The sequence below is a fragment of the Pogona vitticeps genome, chromosome 11 (assembly GCF_051106095.1).
Source record: "Pogona vitticeps strain Pit_001003342236 chromosome 11, PviZW2.1, whole genome shotgun sequence".
In the NCBI taxonomy this organism is placed as follows: Eukaryota; Metazoa; Chordata; class Lepidosauria; order Squamata; family Agamidae; genus Pogona; species Pogona vitticeps.
This window is the reverse complement of record NC_135793.1, coordinates 8,156,633-8,176,641: the sequence shown is the minus strand read 5'-3', so window position 1 is coordinate 8,176,641 and position 20,009 is coordinate 8,156,633. Positions and strand designations below refer to the sequence as shown.

Below are 20,009 nucleotides of genomic sequence, written 5' to 3'. Positions count from 1 at the left end.
GGGGTGACTCCGAGATTATCTACATCAGCCCACTGCCACAGCGTCTCTGATGAGAGGTTTTAAATACAAGCTGGGCAGATGCTCCACATCAGAGAGACCACAACTTTGTGACGTGGTCTGCTCCGCTGGCAAACAGTCTGCATCATCATCTCTCAAATGTCTCCCCATTACGTGATAGCATCACCTGCAAATCAAAGCAAAAGCATGCTGCTTATATACCACCCCATAGCGCTTTAAGCACTCTCTGGGCGGTTTACAAGTTAATTATGCAGGCTACACATTGCCCCCTACCACAGCGAGCTGGGTACTCATTTTACCGACCTCAGAAGGATAGAAGGCTGAGTCAACCTTGAGCCGGCTACCTGGGATTTGAACCCCAGGTCATGAGCACAGTTTTGGCTGCAGGACAGCAGCTTAACCACTGCGCCACGAGGTGCATCACCCATGCCATCCCATGCTCCAGACATAAATAGCCAGACTAGCACAGGAGAAGCAGCAGCTAGGGAGGGCTAGGCTCCCTGCCGATGCTCAAAGCTTTCTGCTTACGTCAAATATCAGCGCAGTATGTATGGTGTTCCTAATATTTTGTAGCTCTGATGGTGTGATTTCTGAGATCTGCAACTGCTTATAGTGCTGTGTGAATAATAATAATAATAATAATAATAATAATAATAATAATAATAATAATAATAATAATAATAATAATAATAATAATAATAATAATAATAATAATAATAAGTTGTTTAGGTTTAAAACTACCACTGAACTCTGCTGTTTCACCACTGAAGGCGAACAGGAAATTCCCAATTTGCGTCTATATTTGGGAATACTGTGGTGACCCATATTGGCAGAGGACATTACCGGGATATTTGGTGTCAACACCAGCTTGGCCAAGCAGCTTGGAATCTGTTGCTTACCTGTAGTTGTTTCCAGCGTGTGTTGATCTGCTCCAGTGCCCGTGAATTCTCCATGGTCAAGTGCACATCAGAGATTGCTAACTGATGCGCAAGGTCGTTCATGACCTTCACTCCATCTTTCAGGGGGGACAGTTCCTCCTTGAACAACTGGAGAGCCGCCACCACCCCGTAAAAAGAAAAGCAGCAGAGGGATGGAAGCAGGAAGAGAGAATGAGAGAGAGAGAGACACACACACACCATAAATTATGACCTTCTCATGTGCAGGCAATCTGCCATCCTCCAGATGTTCTGGACTATAACACATATAATCCCAGACCACAGGTCATGCTTTGTGGGAATTCCAAAACCAAACATTTGGATGGAACATGGTTCCTTACTCCACCTTCATCATAGACAAACAACTTGGATAGAGACCAGTAACTGTTTCTGTTAGAACTGGTGGAGCAAGAGAGGGAAAAGCGTGTATTTTGGACTTTTACACCCTAAACACTGGATCACATTGCATAAGGTGCACTCAATGTGATACATGTGAGAAATAATTTGGGAAATCGGGAGGAAGGGCAAAGACTTCATGACTTGTGGCTTCCTATAACTGATCTCATCAGGACAGCAGAAAGTTGATTAAGTGTTTAGTACACCTGGAATGTTTAGTGATGTAATCACATTGAGTGTATATCACTATATGCAATGGGGTAAGTCTGCCATTTGTAATCCTGAAGATGACAGGATGTGTTTTCCTGTCAAAAGCTTGATCTTTTAAAGTTTTATTAAAGTTTTTACATGAAAGCTCAACCTGTGAATCTTTTTGAGCCAATTCAGTCTGTTCGACTGGGACTGGTCAACTTTTTCTATCATGCTCCAAGAAAGCAAAAAGGTGTTCAATTCCTATTAAAGCCACAGGACTGTTCTTTTTCACCACACTAAGCTGGAAACAAAGGCTGACATTGTGTTTCACTCTGTACCTCCTTTTCCCTGACACTTGAATTTCTAACCTGAGGAATAATTCCATATTAACTGAAAAGGTTGCTCACAAAAGTAGGAACACTGACTGAACCAATTAATGGGATTATATCTCATCTTTGTGCATTTGAATATGTTGCATTCACTCATGGGGATGCAAGGTTGCTCTGACCATATGCAACAAATGGACATTGCCTTTGTTCCCCTACTGTAACCTTCCAGGCCATAAATATGTCCGGGATGAAACTGTGGAGGAAAGCTACCTTGGTGGCCTGGATGTGATCTGGCAAAGAGTCAATGAAAAGATCTCCAATCGGTTCCCATGTCTCTCGCACACTTTCAGCTTGGTTGAGGGTGGTGCTGAGGTCCTCCATGGCGCCCTTGATCTCCAACAGCTGCTCCAAGGTCCTCTCAATATGGCGGTGTTGGTCAACACAACGGGCAGTGAGTTTTTCCCAGAGCTCACTAGCCACAGTGGCCTGTTTCCACACAAATCGACTGATGTTCTGAATCCGGTGTCTTGGGGAGACATCTGGAAAGGAAGAAGCGAGCAGGATGAGGGATCGCCACCAATGAGTGAAACACCCAAGAGATGAAATTTCAGCAGCCGCAGGAGGGACACCTTTGACAGAACAAGAGAAAATGAAGAGCAGAATGAACTGTGCTAGGAAACAACACCTTTGGAGCCAAAAGCTTCCAGAATCTCATACTTTCTTCTCAAGACTAAGCACGCATAACTGCCTTAATGGTTCCTCACAGGGCTTGGTTTCCAGACCCTTCACTCTTGAAGTTGCCCTCCCCTGGACACGTTCCAGTAAGATGTTGTACATGGAATGTTCTTTGCCTCATACAGCACAATGTTCTGGGTCAGCACTGATGTGCTCTTAATTAATTAAAACAATATTATATCCCATTGAAGGTCATACTCACATTATCCTCTAATAAGCTCATGGACAATTCAAGGGATGGAGAGATTATAGGATCTTGCCAAGGTGATAGAGGAGGTTGGACGGCCAACCAGCAAGAAAATAAGCAAATTAACACATTAATTCCATTGCCCTGGAAACCCTTTGTGGTTGTTATTGAGTGGGAAGTGAAAAGACTGTTGGAAAGCAAAGCACAGAATCAAAATTGTTCGGAAGTGCAAACCTTTGCTGTCAGGATTTGAGTCTTCCACTTCTTCAAATGGGTGCTGAGTCAAAAAGGCTTGTGCTGACTCCAAAACTGAGTAAATATACGGACCTCGGGACTTCACTTCTTCCATGAATGCCTGGGTGGTGAGAGAGAATCAGGAGAGTCGGAAGGAGAGCAAAACTACCATCCCAGGCACTGCGAGGAGAACCCTTGTGAAGGGAAAAGGCCTTCCGCATAGCCATGCACAGAGACTCTAGAATTCCCATCTGGAGATAACCAGCAAAGGAGTCTCTCTGGAAATTATGGTTAGGCTACACAGCTTTGAAAAGTTACTTCGGCGAACGGTGGCTCGCAGAATTCCTCCAATCAGCACAACCCCCAGTTGCAGAATGCTAGGAGCTGTTGCCAAAAAATAAAAAATAAAAAAAAAAATCCCAAAGTTCTGATCAATTCACATCTAGACCAATTTTTTTTTGTCCTGACAGAATCCAAATGCATAGTATTCAAGGTTTCTTAAGTTACTCTGGCATCAGAGGCAGAAAATGCATGAAAAGTGTAGCCGGGCTCTTCCCACAACAAAATGTGCACATAAGGGAAAGTGTGTGAACAATATTAACAGTTTTCTGGTTGTCTACCATATGCCCGACACAGAACCAAGTGCATGACTATAATGCCTTGAGAGTGCAGGCTTCTGCTGCACAAACTCAGTGGGATTCTGGCCGGTGAATTCATGACTGATATTTTGGCAGCTGCCTTGCCCTGCCCAGCTGTCAGAAAGGTGACCTACCGCATGCCTCTCCTTCTCCTGCTGCACCAGGAGGACGTCTCCACGGAGCGGCAGCTGAGCAGAGAGTTCCTCATCCTTCTGGCTGAGCCAGTCTATGATTTCTTGCAGGGGAACCTGTAACTTGCCGCTGTGGTCCGAAAAGGCCTCCAGACGAGCTCTGAGGGAACAGAGGAGGGTTACAGGAAAGGAGGCGAAGGGGAAGGAGCCGCTAGAGGGCGACCAGAGGTTACAAAGCTCAATGCCAAGAAGGTCGGAAGAACACATTGTTTCAGATCCATTGACTCCCAAATCTTTTCTATCCATTGGCTTGCCTAGTGTGGTGTTACCTACATCTTGATCTCAAATTGGAGCACATCACTCAGAATTCCCAACAACTGACCCGGCTGTGGTTTTGTAAGAGTCGCAGCCTAGGAACAGCTGGGGACCAAATTCTGGGAAACCCTTGGTTCATACATCAACTGGAAGCATCCCTCCATGATTCCATTTGGTTGCCCACCAGCCCTTCCAGAAGATGACTGAACCCAGGACCTTTTCTGTGCAAAAAATGAGTTACATCCTTAAGAATCAGGCGCCTCCCTTTCCCCCAACTCCAAAGCCCAAGCAACCTGGCCTCTTGCCTTACCTTCTTGCTTTGGAACTTGACCCCCCAAACTGTCCTTGTCCACACCTTCTCTGCCTTGAGGCTTTTGAAGTTTGACTTTCCTGAACCAGACCAGACCTGAATGTCGTGTTTTGGCCTACCTGCCAAAGATTCTCCCTTATGCAAGAAATGAGGAAGACTTCTTTGCATTTGGCACCCTAAGTGGGACATACCAGGACTTGGAAAGTTTACTTCTTGTGGTCTAAAAACTTCAGAATCCCCACCACCACCACAAAAACAGCATGGCCATACTCCTGAGGTACTTTCAAGCAGTTTTCCTTTTGACTTGGAACATAACCAACAGTGTGGTTGAATCTGATGTATCCTTGCTCTAGCCAAAAAGTTGGGGAAAACTTCAAGTGGGGAAAAACAGTGGCTCATCGTTCATTGATCAATGACCAAAGGATCCTTCTGCTTTCTCTTATGCGAGGACAAGTATTTTACAGAATCTAAGTTCAAGCAAACTTTTCATAGGCTCATAGTCAGTTTATATTAATGTACATCACTCAACCACGATCCTATCCTAAGAATGTTATGGTTTTCTACCACCCTTTGCTCTCCTCTCATTTTTGTGTCCAAATTTTCAAAATCAGCGATATATATTTTTTACAGAAAGGGAGGGAGAGAGGGAGGGCCATGTCGACAGAAGAACACTGTTATGAGCTGCTGCACCTCCAGTCGAAATAGCAGTGATGATGTTCACTCTTCGGTGAGAGGAGGAGGAGGAGGAGGAGGACTAGCATAGCAATGACGACGACAACAACAACACGGCCACGCTAGTTCAGAATTGCACAAACTGTAATCTAAAAGAGTAATTTTTAAAGCTCTAAAGGTTACCCCCTGCATGGAGAATTTTAGCTTCTACTTTAGCACCACCAGACTAGCTTCCACATGCCAGCTGAAAACAAAACCATGCATCTCTCACCGAAGGTTATGCGATTTCTTTTTAATCTCATTCCAGCACAGATTCATCTCCAGAGGCATCGGAGGCCCAATGGCACCGTTTGGAGGTTTTTGGCTCACACAGGCTGATGCAGCAGCATCCTGGGTTATTCTAACCTGAGCATAAAAAGAAGAGACAACGTTATCTAGGGGAAGGAGCGATCAGGCAATGAGGACCCAGTCAATTGTGTACGAGGGCTTCAGTCTTCCCTTAGAACAGGGGTTCCTGGAAGAGTTTTTAAAAAATCTTATGATTAAAGAAGCCATAAAAGATATTTTAGCTGATTAGCCCATTGAGTTTAGCTGATATTTCCACACGCAGTAAAATCTCTATCGTTGGGAGGACCCAACATATTTTCTTTCTTTATTTTTTTTTAAAACTACTTTTAAAAACCACACCAAACCTAAACAGAAAAAAAACCCTAAATGTGAACACAAGAAACAACCTTGTAACTCAACAGAACAACTGGAAGCTACAGAGCAGTGGGGCAGACATTGTGAATTGTGTTCATATCCTTCTGTCTTTCTCATAGGAGGGAACACAAAGTAGGAACAGGAATGGAGAAGTATTGTAGAAAAGCGCTGTAAAAATTATTACACGGGGAATCACTGGGAAAAGAGTCTATTAAAATCTTTCTCTCTTCATTTGCACCTGCAAAAAACCCAAGATTTCTGATGAAAAACATTTCAACACCAATTATAGGCATATCTTTCTTTAAACATTAAGGAATTAAAAAACCTCAGTGAAACAAAGAGCTTGACCATTATTTGATATCAGTATTTCATTCAACTTTTCATTCCCCCCACCCCCAATAGGTCTGATGAAGTGGACTTGTCCATGAAAGCTCACATTAAAATATAATAGTTAGTCTTTAAGGTGCCACATGTTTTTGTTTTGTTTTGTTTCTTTGGATATTGCCAGATAAGCTTGCACAGACTAACATGACTAGCTCTTCTAAAACTACAAACAGAATGTATCTAAGATGAGGCGGGCAGTATATAAATCAGTTATGTAGAAATTGGAAGGAAGGAGCTCATACACACAACCGTTTATACACGGAATTCCTTTTCTGTATTTATCAATTACTTTCATATCCTCCCTTTTCTCTGGTGCTGTGATGTGTGTTGCTCTCCTCCTATATCACCTTCACATCAATTCTATGAGGTAGGTCAGGCTGGCACTAGATCACAAAGAAATTTTCTGGCTCGGTGGGGACTAGAAACTGGGTCTTCCAATTTCCAGGCCAACACTCTTAAACCACTGCACTACCTCTGATACAGAATGTCCTGCGTTCAATCCAAGGTATCATTATCAGCTAAAAGAATCAGGTGTTGATAGACACCCATATGTGTCTGATACCCTGAATAAGAAGGACTAAATTTACAAATAGTCTACAAAGCCATTTCCCCACACATATAGTGAGAAGGAATGAGAAGTATAAAGGTTATCATAGGAGATTATAAAGGTTATCATAGGAGATGTTATAGTGTGTTAAAACACTGGAGGGTGGCATTTGGCTGGACTCCCTCCTCCACAGTTGGTTATTTCAGTTATGGTCCAGTTTGTTTGTTTGTTTGTTTGTTTTGATTTGATTTGATTTGATTTGATTTGATTTGATTTGATTTGATTTTTACCCCACCCCTCTAGACCATGTCTACTCGGGGCGGCTTACAAAATAAAAAAGAACAGTATAAAAATATATAAAATCACAAAAATTACAATTACAATTTCAATTCAGTTCCTGAATTTGAGTAAAAAGGTGATCTTACCAGTTGCAGGGGGGGTTAACTCTTTTTTTATAACCAAAATCTCAGTGTCAATAGAGGGTAAAAAAATATTAAAGGACGACTGCTTCTTGGGAGGAAAGCGATGACAAACCTAGAAAGCAACTTAAAAAACAGATATATCACCTTGCTGACAAAGGTCCGCATCGTCAAAGCTATGGTTTTTCCAGTAACAATGTATGGAAGTAAGAGCTGGACCATAAAGAAGGATGACCGCCGAAGAATTGATGCTTTTGAATTGTGGTGCTGGAGGAGGCTCTTGAGAATCCCCTGGACTGCAAGGAGAACAAACCTATCCATTCTGAAGGAAATCAACCCTGAGTGCCCACTAGAAGGACAGATCCTGAAGCAGAGGCTCCAATCCTTTGGCCATCTCATGAGAAGAGAAGACTCCCTGGAAAAGACCCTGATGTTGGGAAAGTGTGAAGGCAGGAGGAGAAGGGGACGTCAGAGGACGTGATGGTTGGACAGTGTCATCAAAGCAATCAACATGAATCTGACCCAACTCCAGGAGGCAGTGGAAGACAGGAGGGCCTGGCATGCTCTGGTCCATGGGGTCATGAAGAGTAGTTATGGTAAAACAATTAGCTGGCTCCCCAAGGCAAAAACGGTTGCTGTATTGTAATATCTTGAGAGCTGAAGATGTTTACTGTATATTGCAATTTGTAAATATGGAGGTGGCATTTGCAGCTCTCGAATCTTACACACTTTGTAGATCCAATACCTTGGAACTATAAAGCTCTGGCATTCCAGGATCCAGGTGTGACAACACCTTATTCCTCCGAGCTTTGCAAAAATTTTAGTCAAAATGATGCTGTTATTGTTACAGTGGCAGCTTGCCAGATTTTAAATTACAAACCTCTGGAGTTACAATATGTGCAGGAATAATAGAATTTCCTATTGAAATTTTTTATTGCTGCTCCAGGCTATTGAAAAAGAGGCCGTTTACAGATTGGGAGGGAGGTGTGAAAGAATTATAAATATAGGGAGATAAGACACATACAGTATACAGGCATTCAACACATCAACAGAGCAAGGCTTGATGTTGGACTACATACACCAGATATCAACAACAATCATGTAGCAGCACAGCAATAACAATCATCATGGGTCTTTCTCCATAGATTCAAACTGGTTCGGCTGGGTGAGCACTGAGAATAACTTTCATGTGTGTATGTCCTCCAAGACAAGGAGGAATACATATATACACCCTCAACCTGTGAGGATGTATATATGCTAATGGTATAAAAAGGTGAAGAAAGTTCAGCGATGAGAACTTCTCATCCTAACTTTGTCCAGAAGGACACATTTATATTTTTTAAATGGTAGTACAATATAAGTTCATAGTCACAGAACTGAATTGCAACAAACTGGACAGTAATATTTAGACAGACCTCAAGAGGATAGATGTTCTCAATTCAATAATATTTGGTAAACTAGACACTTTCCTTCTTTCTGAAAACTGGGAAGACAATGACTGAGCGGCAATATTGTCTCTAAAGAGACAAATGGACTTGGTGCTTCACTCAACATTTCCAACAGTGAGAGACTACCAGATTTACATCCCTAATCCAAAGCACATAAATTGCTTAAAGAAGTGTGAAGGGCAATACTGAATCAAACCAGAACCTAGTCTCGTCTTTGCAACCATATTAGCTCTGACTGGAGATTTCTAGGACTTAACAGTACAGTATATCTAGAGGGCATCAAGCACAGTTTTATTCTGTCCTGTGACCCATCTCTGCTTCAGCTATTGGATAACAGTGGAAACCAAGAAATAAATTTCCTTTATACCTTTTGGGGCGGATAGGAGTAATGGTTAATATTACCCAGATAACAGGTAATGCTGATCAAGAGGTTGTAATTCACTCTTTTTTAATCTAATGCACTACTGAAATTATTTTCCACCTTAGTTAATTAGAAAGACTGCCATGGATCTTTTTCTGCATGCACTTCCATCGGGAAGGAGAGGGGATGCTCGGCTCTGATCTATGCCTGGAGACGGATCTGATTAAAAGTTCAATTTTATAGCCTTTTCCAAAATAAAAGTCATCTGTCATCAGAGTCCTTGGTACATCCCTGTCATCTGTCTGGTGCTCAAGAGAGACGAACCTCTTTAACGAAGTAGTGCTATATTCGCAGAAAAGACCACTGAAATCAACATTTCTGAGTAGACACATACAGCTGCCCCCTCCCCCGTTTAGATAGTGCCTTAAAAATGGGAAAGATGACATCTATTGCATCCAGTTATCATGTGCCATCTTTGTATTTATAGACGACAACACAGGGGAGAAATACTACAGTGCATAAATATAGTATATTTCATCATAGCAGTAATTATTGTGCCCTGGTGGCTGTGTGGCCTCCTCCTCCTATCTAAGGAGAGTGTTTGAGGACCTCGTCTCTCTGTCTTAAGATGCTTTATGTTTAAAGACCTGTCCCTTTGGACAGAGGGACACCTTTAAAAGAAAGAGCTATTCTCCAATCACTCCTCAAATAGAAGACTGTCTTCCATAAAAAAAACAACCTCGCACAATCCTTCTGCATAAAGCATGTACTGTAAGTCTATTTAATACCTCCCATAGATTTGTAGTTTCAGCGTTTGGCTGAGCTCATTTCCTGCGCTTCCCTCCACAACACTTTGCTCAACTGTTGCCTTGGGAGCGAGTTTTGAGGAATCCAAACGCTTGCTTTCTGTCCTGTGACCATTTTATTGATCTTAGTACCGTCTGGATAGCTCCGTGACTTTAGGTATCTGGCTGTGCAGCCAGAGGGTACGAATTCGGTTCCTTAATATGAGTGCCAGGAGAGGAGCCAATCTGCGTGGCACCAGCCAGCCTGCACATTCCCAGGGCACCCGCCACCCCTGGAGAAAGGAATGGTTAACAACTTAACTCTTCTGTTTTTCTATAGTGAGAAAAACCTGAAAAGACTCACCATCATTCTGAGCTGACATTATTACACTGAATGAAGCACGACCCTACTATAGATATTCCCCAATGGCTACAAATGACTATAAGCTACTTCTCCTTCACTGCAGTGTTATGGCATGTTCTGTTTCTGCAAGGCCATAAGTGGCTTGAGGCTTCGCTATCCTATGGGTAAAGCTTAAGTCATATGTGATTGAGATATGGAGGAAGAAGAGGGGAGAAACGCCTGGGTTCCCTGCTACATCTTGCCTCTTCTGCGTTCCTTTCTACTTGGGGAGGAATGGTTAGAGGCAATATTTGAGATTGGGACTGGCAGGTTTCCCCCATTCTACCCCCAGTGATGGGTTTACATTTTTGCATCTTCTGAATTTTGGCATCCTGGATCAACACCCTGGATGCCCCACCTTAGCTTATGACTCTGTGTTTCTGTTGGTCAATGTAGATATTAAACACATGGGGAGCGTGTGGGGGGAAGCTACAAACCAAAGCTTCCACTGCTGGGTTAAAGGAAATGATGAATGGTACCTTTGACATTCAGAAATGGAGAACATAAGAAGGGGAGAATTTGGGTAGTAACAGCAAACATATAAAAAGAGAATCACTTCCATCAGATCTGGTGGCATGACTTTTCCATCTACATTTAAACTCTACATTTTCAAAAATTTTAAAAGCATATTTTAAACTTAGATGTCTTTAAAACATATGCATTATTTTATATGTCATTCTCCTAATATGTTGCATTCAGATGTCAGCAAAATGGCAGAGATGTTGTTCCATAGTAGAAAGTCACGTAAATGAACTGTCATTTGTTTGTAATTTATTATATGATCTATGGATTAGATTATTTTTTATTTGTTATGATCCACAGCTGATACAATATAAAATAGGGAGCGCAAGTATACAGAGGCAACAACCACTACAAACATCAGCAACAGCAGCAAATCAGAGCAAAGTTGCAGCTGGGAAATCAGAGTTATCATCTTTGTCCAATCTGGCCCAAGCAGCTACAAAAGCATCCACCTTGCATAGGTGGCTTTTGTGGCTAATATCTGTGACACTGAGCCGGCCGGCTGGCTCAGTGGTTTAGGCTGGGAGTTCAATTCCCCTGTTATACTTTTTTCCCTCCATGGTATACAGTATGTAAGGATAGTTTGTTCCAGTTGCCTTTCCATTTATGATTCACCACTTTTAATAATCTATTTACCAATATTTTCCAGCTTTGTACTGCAGCTGATTTAGTATTTTAGCAAGTGGGGATTCATGTTGCAGCCCAGAGCCTGCGTTTTCAGTATTCTGGACCTTCGGTTGGAGACTGGAGATGGGCATCAACTGGCGGTTTGTTTAGCATAGGTGTTCGGGAGTTCAGTGCCCTGCCTCCATTTGGCAAGTGCCCACTCAGAAGCCGCCTCCCGGCTTCCCTGCCCAGGCCTCCTCCAGCAGCTGCTTCTGAGTGGGCGGCTGCTAGAGGAGGCTTTCCTCTCCGTCCCACCACCTGCACAGCTGCATTTGGTGGGGACACAGGAGAGGACCTTCGTTCTTTGTCGCTGCTCTCAACCTCTGGAATTCCTTCCCATGGGAAGCTAGGCTGGTCCCATCTTTTCTGCCCTCCCGCAAACAGACGGACACCCTTTCCTTAGTGACAACAGAGGTATGGAAAGAATCAGTATAATTGGGGTTCTTTTGCAGGTGTGATTAGGCCCCAAGCGATTAACCTGTTTACTTATATTAAAACGTTATCCTCCCAGTTATGGAGTCATTCTTGTTGTTGGGACAAAAGAACTAACAACAAGACATAAACAACCAAAATCTACCTAATTAAAATCAGAAAACAAGTAATGAAACAATAATTACATATATCAAGGTTTTTAAAAAAATTCTTAGAAGTCCAGCTGATCAATAATAATTAAAAACTTAAAACACAAACAGAGTTAAACACTAGTTCAAAAACACTGAAATGCTGATAGATCATTAACAAAGTCAAAGGAGTCTTATAGCCTTAGGACAGGGATCTGAATTTGGAATCATTACTCTTTTTTTTAAACTACAATTCCCAGAAGGTATCAAACAACACAGCTATAATCAGCAGGAGGGTTCTGCATGCTATACCAAAATTTTTCTAGACTGTGGCAGGAAGTTCCGAATTACAGGTGGGTGGGTGGCAGCTGCCAAACAACTGGTATTCTTGGATTCAGTGCTCATGGCTAGAGATGGGCATGAATTAAAAAAACAAATCAACAAATGCATTGAAAAATCACTGATTCATCAGTTCGTATTCATACAAATCAATGGCCCTGACAAATACAAATCAATGAATTTTTAGTGATTTTTGATTCATTGGTTTGGCTATAAAATGCTCCCCCCCCCCTCACGGCACCTAAATTGTAGGGAAGCTTCCTCTGGCTCTCCTTTACAAATCCTTACAAGTTTGATGAAGACTGGGTTTCAGATGTCTGAGTTATATACCCACAAAGAGTGTCCCCCCCCAGGAAATTTCCTCCCAGGCACCTAGAGACAGTGAAATCAGAGAAGCTTCAACTGGCTCTCCTCTACAATCCTTCCAAATTTGGTGCTAAAGGGCACTTTCCTGGGGGGGACCCATTTTGTGGGTGTATAACTTGTATGTCTGAAACCCAATCTTCACTAAACTTGGAGGGATTGTAGAGGAGTGTCATGGAAAGCGTCTCTGTCAATTTGGTGCCTCTAGGTCCTTGGGGGAATGTTTTATAGAGTTTTCAAATTAAAAACGATTCTTCAGGAAAAAAATCCATAAATTCGTAATTTGTAATTCGTCAACCTTGATGAATCACAAAACAAAATGAACCACCATTTTTCTGATTTGTGCCCATCTCTACTCATTGTCTTAACAGTTAAAATGGAGGGAATAATCCACTGACCAGAGGGCCCCCAATCTCTATCTGCTCCCACGAGAACCAATGCAGAATTGCAAAGCTTCAGCAGAAGGCGTGTTGCACACCGGGTTACTGACAACTCAGAGTTCAGAAGCCTTACAGTTTGGGAAACACAACTCCCAAAATCAGCTGGCTGGAGGCTTCTAAGAGCGGCAGTCTGGAAAAAGTAAGCCTTCTGGGCTCTGAGATGATACAGACGGAGCTTTCTCCACAGCTACACCATGTTTGTCGCATTCCCTCCTAAGAGATTTTAGACGGGCTCTGCTTTCAGTTGTGCTTCCAGTGAGCGATCAAAACTGTGCTATCTTTGCTGTTTCTAATAATTCCTTGAGGTGCCTCTGGAGGTGATATTTGGTTTGTAAACTTGTTTTTAATGTGCTTTAAAATAATATTAAATATATTTTATTATATAATGCTTGAGAGGCGCTGGCTGGCAGAGGAGTACAGTAATTTGGAATGCATTGCTATGTGCTGCCAAGAAGCTTCCAACATATAGCAACCATAACAGAATTTTCCAAGGTTTGCCACCCCGCAGTGAGTTTCCATGGCCATCTTGGGATTTCAACCCAGTTTTTTTGAGTCCTAGTCAAACTTTCTGTTCATTTTGTCACACTGGGACTTGGTAAATACAAATGCCTTTTGTGTATGTGTGTGTGTGTGTGTGTGTGTGTGTGGGTGGGTGGGTGGGTGGGTGGGTGGGTGGGTGTGGGTGTGGGTGTGTATACATTGCCTTGTGCAACTATTCTATGTACCTGTACTAAGGAAAAGAAAAGCGGCAATGATAAAATGAAAATATGTACACACAGAGAGCTTCCCATCATCATTGCATTATTATTTAAGAATCTATACATATTGTTGCAGACTACATGATCAAAACTGACTCCCTGCAGTGCTAATTTACTCAGAATATGCCACAATGACAAGTATTTCAAATCAATTCAGAAAATATTGAAAAGGGAGAAAATCCAGCAAGGATGTTCCCATCTACTTATTTGTTGTTTGTTTCTTGCCCTGTTGTTGTTTAGTCGTTAAGTCGTGTTGGACTTTTCGTGACCCCATGGACCAGAGCACGCCAGGCCCTCCTGTCTTCCACTGCCTCCCAGAGTTGGGTCAAATTCATTTGGTTGCTTTGATGACACTGTCCAACCATCTCGTCCTCTGTCATCCCCTTCTCCTCTTGCCTTCACACTTTCCTAACCCCTTTCCAGGGAGTCTTCTCTTCTCATGAGATGGCCAAAGTATTGGAGCCTCAGCTTCAGGGTCTGTCCTTCTAGTGAGCACTCGGGGTGGATTTCCTTCAAAATGGATAAGTTTGTTCTCCTTGCAGTCCAGGGGACTCTCAAGAGTCTCCTCCAGTACCATAATTCAAAAGGCGGTCAGCCTTCTTTATGGTCCAGCTGTCACTTCCATACATCGTTACTGGAAAAACCATAGCTTTGACTATGTGGACCTTTGTCAGCAAGGAGATGTCTCTTCTAGGTTTGTCATCACTTTCCTCCCAAGAAGCAGGTGTCGTTTAATTTCATGACTGCTGTCACCATCTGCAGTGATCATGGCGCCCAAGAAAGTAAAATCTGTCACTGCCTCCATATCTTCCCCTTCTATTAGCCAGGAGGTGATGGGACCAGTGGCCATGATCTTAAGTTTTTTTGATGTTGCCCTACATCCACTAAATTCACAACACACAAAGTCAATGCAGGCTGCCCTTATGCTGGATCAATACAGAGCTAGTCTTACAAGGTGAGCAACAATCTGGAACCTTTTCTTGTTTCACTTTTGTGAATCTGCTGGGTCTGACTAACATTTCCAGTTGATGGTGTTAAAAGAGCTGATCATCCCAGATTGGATACAGATTGGACCAGCATTTGCCTGAGCAAAACATCACCTTGTATTCAAGCAAAAAATAACATAAGGGCAGTGTCTCTGAGCATGTGTAGAATACTTTAACACTGAACATCAAGGCAGTTTTTGCTGGCTAAAAACAAGAAGGAGAACAATACCTCCAAATAATGTAATTCTTCATTTAATTATTACGCTCCGGGGTAATTTAAAATATTCTAAAGTATTTTGGTTTCAGAAATACGGGTGAGTGCAGCTCACAAAGGCTGGAAATAGAGTGAAGCTCAGAGACCCTCTGTAGTTGCCCACGTTGGTATAGTTCAACACAATCCATCTTCTGTTTAAGACAACAAAATAGAACCTCCTCCTATAAAGGCAGTGTATCTTAGTATGACATGTTAGGGGCACACAATAGGAGACAGCTTTCTTTACCACATCGTGCTTGGAACTTCTTAGAGGCAACTGGCTGTCCCATCACTGGAGGCAGAAAGCTATGGTAGATGGATCTTAGCATCTGCAAAATGAGTGTCACCCTCTGCATGTAATTTAAAAGCACACAAGTAAAGTTTCCACTGCCTGCTAACCCATACCGACATCCTCACTAATGGGGGGAGAAACCCAACTGTGATATTATTTGTGCTGGATTCCCATCTTCCCTTTCTAACTAATTAGCTGTTCACTCTCCAAGGCAATTTTCTTCCTTCCATTAAAAGCCATCAACCCCCAGGGCTGCAAGAACAAGCACACTGTTACATCTTAAAGCTTGTAATGAAAGAGGCACCTCGAGGAAGGATTAGAAACAGCAAAAGCTACTCAGCAACAGCCTTCCCTTAGTCTGGGGACATAAAACACTTCTGTAAAAGAAAGAAGAACTATTTAGCGGTGTGACCCATCTGTATAAACAGTTTCTGCATTTAGTCTACACCTTTAAAAGCTGAATTTATAAGTTCCGCTTTGCCAATGTGCATTCAAGAACCATGGGTATTACATCTGGCCCAGGTTTTTGACTTCTCTGTGCCGAATTTATACCATCTTTGGCCGATCCAGTGTTTTAGAGAACCATCAAACTCTCCTTGTTTCTGACTTTTAAGGGATCCGTAAAAGTGATTCTTCAACACGGAATATTCTTGCTACAGAAAGAGTACATTTCGAGCCAGAGGGACAATGGTAGAAAAATTCTCCAGGAAATTCTCCTAACACTGAGGTCTGCTCGTCGTAGGTTTAAATCAGGTGTGTATGTTCTTGTTGATTTTTCTCTGTTAACGTTCCCAGTGATGAGAATTTTCATATCAGGTTTAGGAAACATTGCAAGCTGGAGAGCTCAGTGAGTTAAGCATTTCGCTGCCGAGCCAGGAGTTGGGAGTTGAATTTCCCACTGCAAGTCCCAAGAAAAGAGCCCGCCTGGGTGGCCTTGGGCAAGCTGCACATCCCTGGGATATCCCCAGAAAGAAGGGAGCGAGAAACCACCTCTTGGCAAACCCTGAAAAGGGTCACCAGAAGTCAGAGTTGACTGGACGGCGCACAATTATTATTATTAGCAAACATTAGATTTAAACAAAGAGGAAGAAGGGGGGAAAACTTTGCTCCAAATAAGATCTCAACAGAATCAGAAATATCTGCACATCTTCAAAGTTCAATTCAAATGTTGATTTTGAAGGAAAGGAAAGTTTCACGGGTATTCTAGTGAGAATTTTACTGGCACATCAGAAGCATCACTATCAGCTTCCCTCTACCTGGTGGGGAAAGATGCTCGGCAGAGGTCGGTTCCAGGTGTCACACTCTGGACAGGTTGTAATTTTACAGCCTAATCTCTCCTCTCCCTCCTGCTGATCTCCAAAAAGCAACATCAAAAGCAACACAGATAAAAAGCCAGGCAGCCGCAGAAGGAAACTTGGAAATATGAGCATCATAAATCATTCACAGTACAGCTGCTGCACCTCCCTGCCAATACAGGAGAGCCGGTGCTTTTTCATGCACTGATTCCCACAACAGCAAAGTGGGTTATAGCCACACTTTGTCAGCTGGGAACAACGCTCCAGGGGTGGTTATCCCAAGGCCAAGAGTGAACCCCTAAGGGAATTGGTTTTTTTTAAAAGCAGCCGTTTGCAACCGAGCGACAGCAGATGCCAACTCTGCCAGGGTCCAAACTCCAGCACAATTCACAGCCGAATCTGCTGCCTTATACGAGGCGTCCGCCACTCACCAAGACCCCCAGGATCCCGTAGCTGCGCGATGGGTGGATGTGAAATGCGACCTTCCTCCTTCTTTCTCCAGACCCAAATATTCCAAGAAAGGGTAGTGGTGGGGGGAATGCAGCGATTCCACTTCAGCCTAAAGAATGCCAACGGCTTGCTGTTGCAGGGATGCGAGGCTGGCTGGCTCCTCCACCCCATTGCGCGCACTTGCCTCCCACCCCAAGCAGAGGCCAAGCCCATGTGAAAGGTTTTATTTTTAGATCCCTTTGTGATGCACCCAGCCTTTGCCAACCAGGTTTCCCTTACCTGTGCATTAAAAAGGACCCCGGGCAAGGCTGGCCAAGTACCTCCATGGAGGAAAGCATGATGATGATGACCGCCAGCCCTCCCCAAACCCTTGCAAAAGGAGAGAAGTGGGGGGGGAGAGAGAGAGCAAAATAGCGGGGAATGAAAGGCAGGAGGGCGGACCGCAAGGAGTTGCTTGCTGCCCTCTCCTGCTGACCCCCTAGGAATCTGCAGGGGGGTGGCAGCAACAGGCATCTTTGGGGCTGTGAATTGCAGCTTTGTCTAGGTGGCATTCCAGCCCCCTCCAAGCGCCTTGATGCTTTGGTCACCGGCGGTGGAGAAGGAAAGAAGTAGCTGCTTATGTGAAAGGGAGGTCGAATATCACAAGCAGAGCCCACTGCCTTCCTGGTTCAGACTCAGGATCATCAGCTTTGTGGTACTCCAAACAAGGAAGGAGAGGGAAGACTCGAGAGAGGAACTGCCCCATTTGAACTAGAATCAGAAAAATGGCCTGGAGAGATTGGATCCAGCAGGCCACTGAGTCCAAAGCTTGGGCATGTATGTGTGTCAATAATTTTTTGGACTACTGCTCCCAGAATCCCCTAGTTAGCATGGCCATTGACATCATTGAGAAACTGATGTTTCCAAGCTTTGATTTAGCCCAGCCATCTGTTCGCAACATAGGAGAGCTTGATACCGCTGGCTAGTCACTAACAAGGCACAGCTTGCCACACTGCAGTGTATGTCTGGGAACAGAAGTGGGCTTGTTCCAAGGAGACGGGCTGCGTAGCTCGGTGGTTTAGGTGTTTGACTGTAGAGCTGGAGGTTGGGAGTTTGATTCTCCACTTGTGCCTCCTGGGAGAAGAGCCAGCCTGGGTAGCCTTGGGCCAGCTGCACAGTCCCAAGGTTGCCCATTGAGGAAGGGAAGGGAAAACCGTTTTTGTGTATTGTCTACCTAGAAAATTTTGGAAAGAGTCGCAGTAAGTCAGAAATAACTTGATGTAACACTATTGTTGTTGTTGTTGTTGTTGTTGTTGTTGTTGTTGTTGTTGTTGTTGTTGTTGTTGTTGTTGTTGTTGTTGTTGTTGTTGTTCCAAGGGTCTGGGCCTCAGGAAGTGCACAAGGATGCAGACCCCGATACCAGCCCATTTTCCCAGACCACTCCAATCGTTAGACCCTGAATTCTGAAAGATGACTGTACCCATTGCTTTTTTTGTGTGCAGCAGCAGGTTGGAAGACCAGCTGCAGAAATTTCAAGGAAGATTTGGGAATCTAGGGCATGGAAATTAGTTTGGATGGAAAAATCGCACTGCCCACTCACAAGAGAAGTACCAGAGTTCCAGGATACACTTGTTTCATAAAACCCAGCTTCCTTTTATTCAGTATTGTAATCATCATACTGATTCTCTTAGCAACCCCCCCCCGTCACTCATGCTGATTTATGGAAAGACGTGTTACGTTAACTAGTGACACCATTTGATATGTTGACTATCTGGAGTGTGATGGTTTAGAACTGTTTTATGGTTTTGTATACTGTATCTTATTAAATATTATTTAATTTTTTTAAAAAAATAATTAAAAATGATTGTATGAGGCTCAGGGTGAGATGTACAAGAGAAGAATTACCCTTAACAGCTGGGACTCCGTTTACGGAAAGCTGAAATTTTGTGTACGGAAAGCTGAAATTCCTGGACCTTGGCATGCAATTTAGCACTGAAGGAACTGGGGGGGGGGAGGCTTTGTTTTTGCCAAGAGGATTCCGTTCCCATCACACACAGTCTCCCACGGATTACTTTTTCAAAAGGATGTTTCCATGTTCAACCCCCACCTACAGGCACGAGATGAAAAGGCACCCTCTTTCGTTCCTTCTCTGTCTCCCCCCTCACTTGTTCCTACCAGCCAACCTCAGGCACTCTTGCATGCCTGTCAGCCCCCACCCCACCCCGTGTTTCCCTTCCCCTCCCTTCTCCAAGGGTTCGGTTTTGACAATGTCAGAAGCATTGCATTGCAGAAGCATTCAAGATGGCTTCCCTCAACCTGTTGTCCCCAGCCTTGGCCTCCCAACTGTTCTTGGACTACAGAATATGACATGGATCGACTCCCTAAAGGAACGCACAGACTTGAGCTTACTAGAGTTGAGTTGAGGACAGGACATTTTGGAAATCGCTGATTCAATGGGTCACCATATGTCAGAGGCAATGTGACAACACATAACAACAACAAACAACACTCAGAAGAGAGGAGTATTCTGAAGGCTATAAAAAGAAGCACCATATTTTTCCGTATATAAGGCGCCCCCCACTTTTTTAATCCAAAATTAAGAAATCTAAGTGGGGATTAGCAAGTGTAGGGGGAAAGGGATCAAAATGCTTTAGGATCGCTTTGATCCCTGCTTTCCCCTCCACTTGGTTTTTGTTCTCACCTCAGCTTACTTCTGTGTATAACACGACCCTCAATTTTTTACTCTAAAGATTTTATTTATTTATTTATTTATTTATTTATTTGTTTGTTTGTTTGTTTGTTTGTTTGTTTGTTTATTATTTGATTTGATTTGATTTGATTTGATTTGATTTGATTTGATTTGATTTGATTTGATTTGTATCCCGCCCATCTGATCAAATAGACCACTCTGAGCAGCTTCCAATAAAAGGAAAATATACAATAAATAATAATAATATTACAAACA

At 43.2% G+C, this 20,009-nt stretch overlaps 1 protein-coding gene across 4 annotated transcripts in view; it reads right to left on the bottom strand.

Moving 5' to 3' along the window:
* The window catches only part of DRP2 (dystrophin related protein 2), a 67,272-nt gene that overhangs the window by 31,310 nt on the left and 15,953 nt on the right, over window positions 1-20,009 (bottom strand). For 2 of the 4 annotated variants that reach the window (XM_072980986.2, XM_078380742.1), the window contains exons 1-6: window positions 17,345-18,531; window positions 5,364-5,497; window positions 3,799-3,955; window positions 3,027-3,147; window positions 2,141-2,409; window positions 918-1,064 (exon numbers count right to left, since the gene is read on the bottom strand). In XM_072980986.2, coding sequence (XP_072837087.2) covers window positions 918-1,064; window positions 2,141-2,409; window positions 3,027-3,147; window positions 3,799-3,955; window positions 5,364-5,497; window positions 17,345-17,578 — 1,062 coding nt within the window. In that variant the 5' untranslated portion in view covers window positions 17,579-18,531. Of the gene's footprint in view, window positions 1-917; window positions 1,065-2,140; window positions 2,410-3,026; window positions 3,148-3,798; window positions 3,956-5,363; window positions 5,498-17,046; window positions 17,251-17,344; window positions 18,532-20,009 lie in introns of those variants that run through there. The other 2 variants (XM_072980987.2, XM_072980983.2) reach the window with 2 other exon arrangements.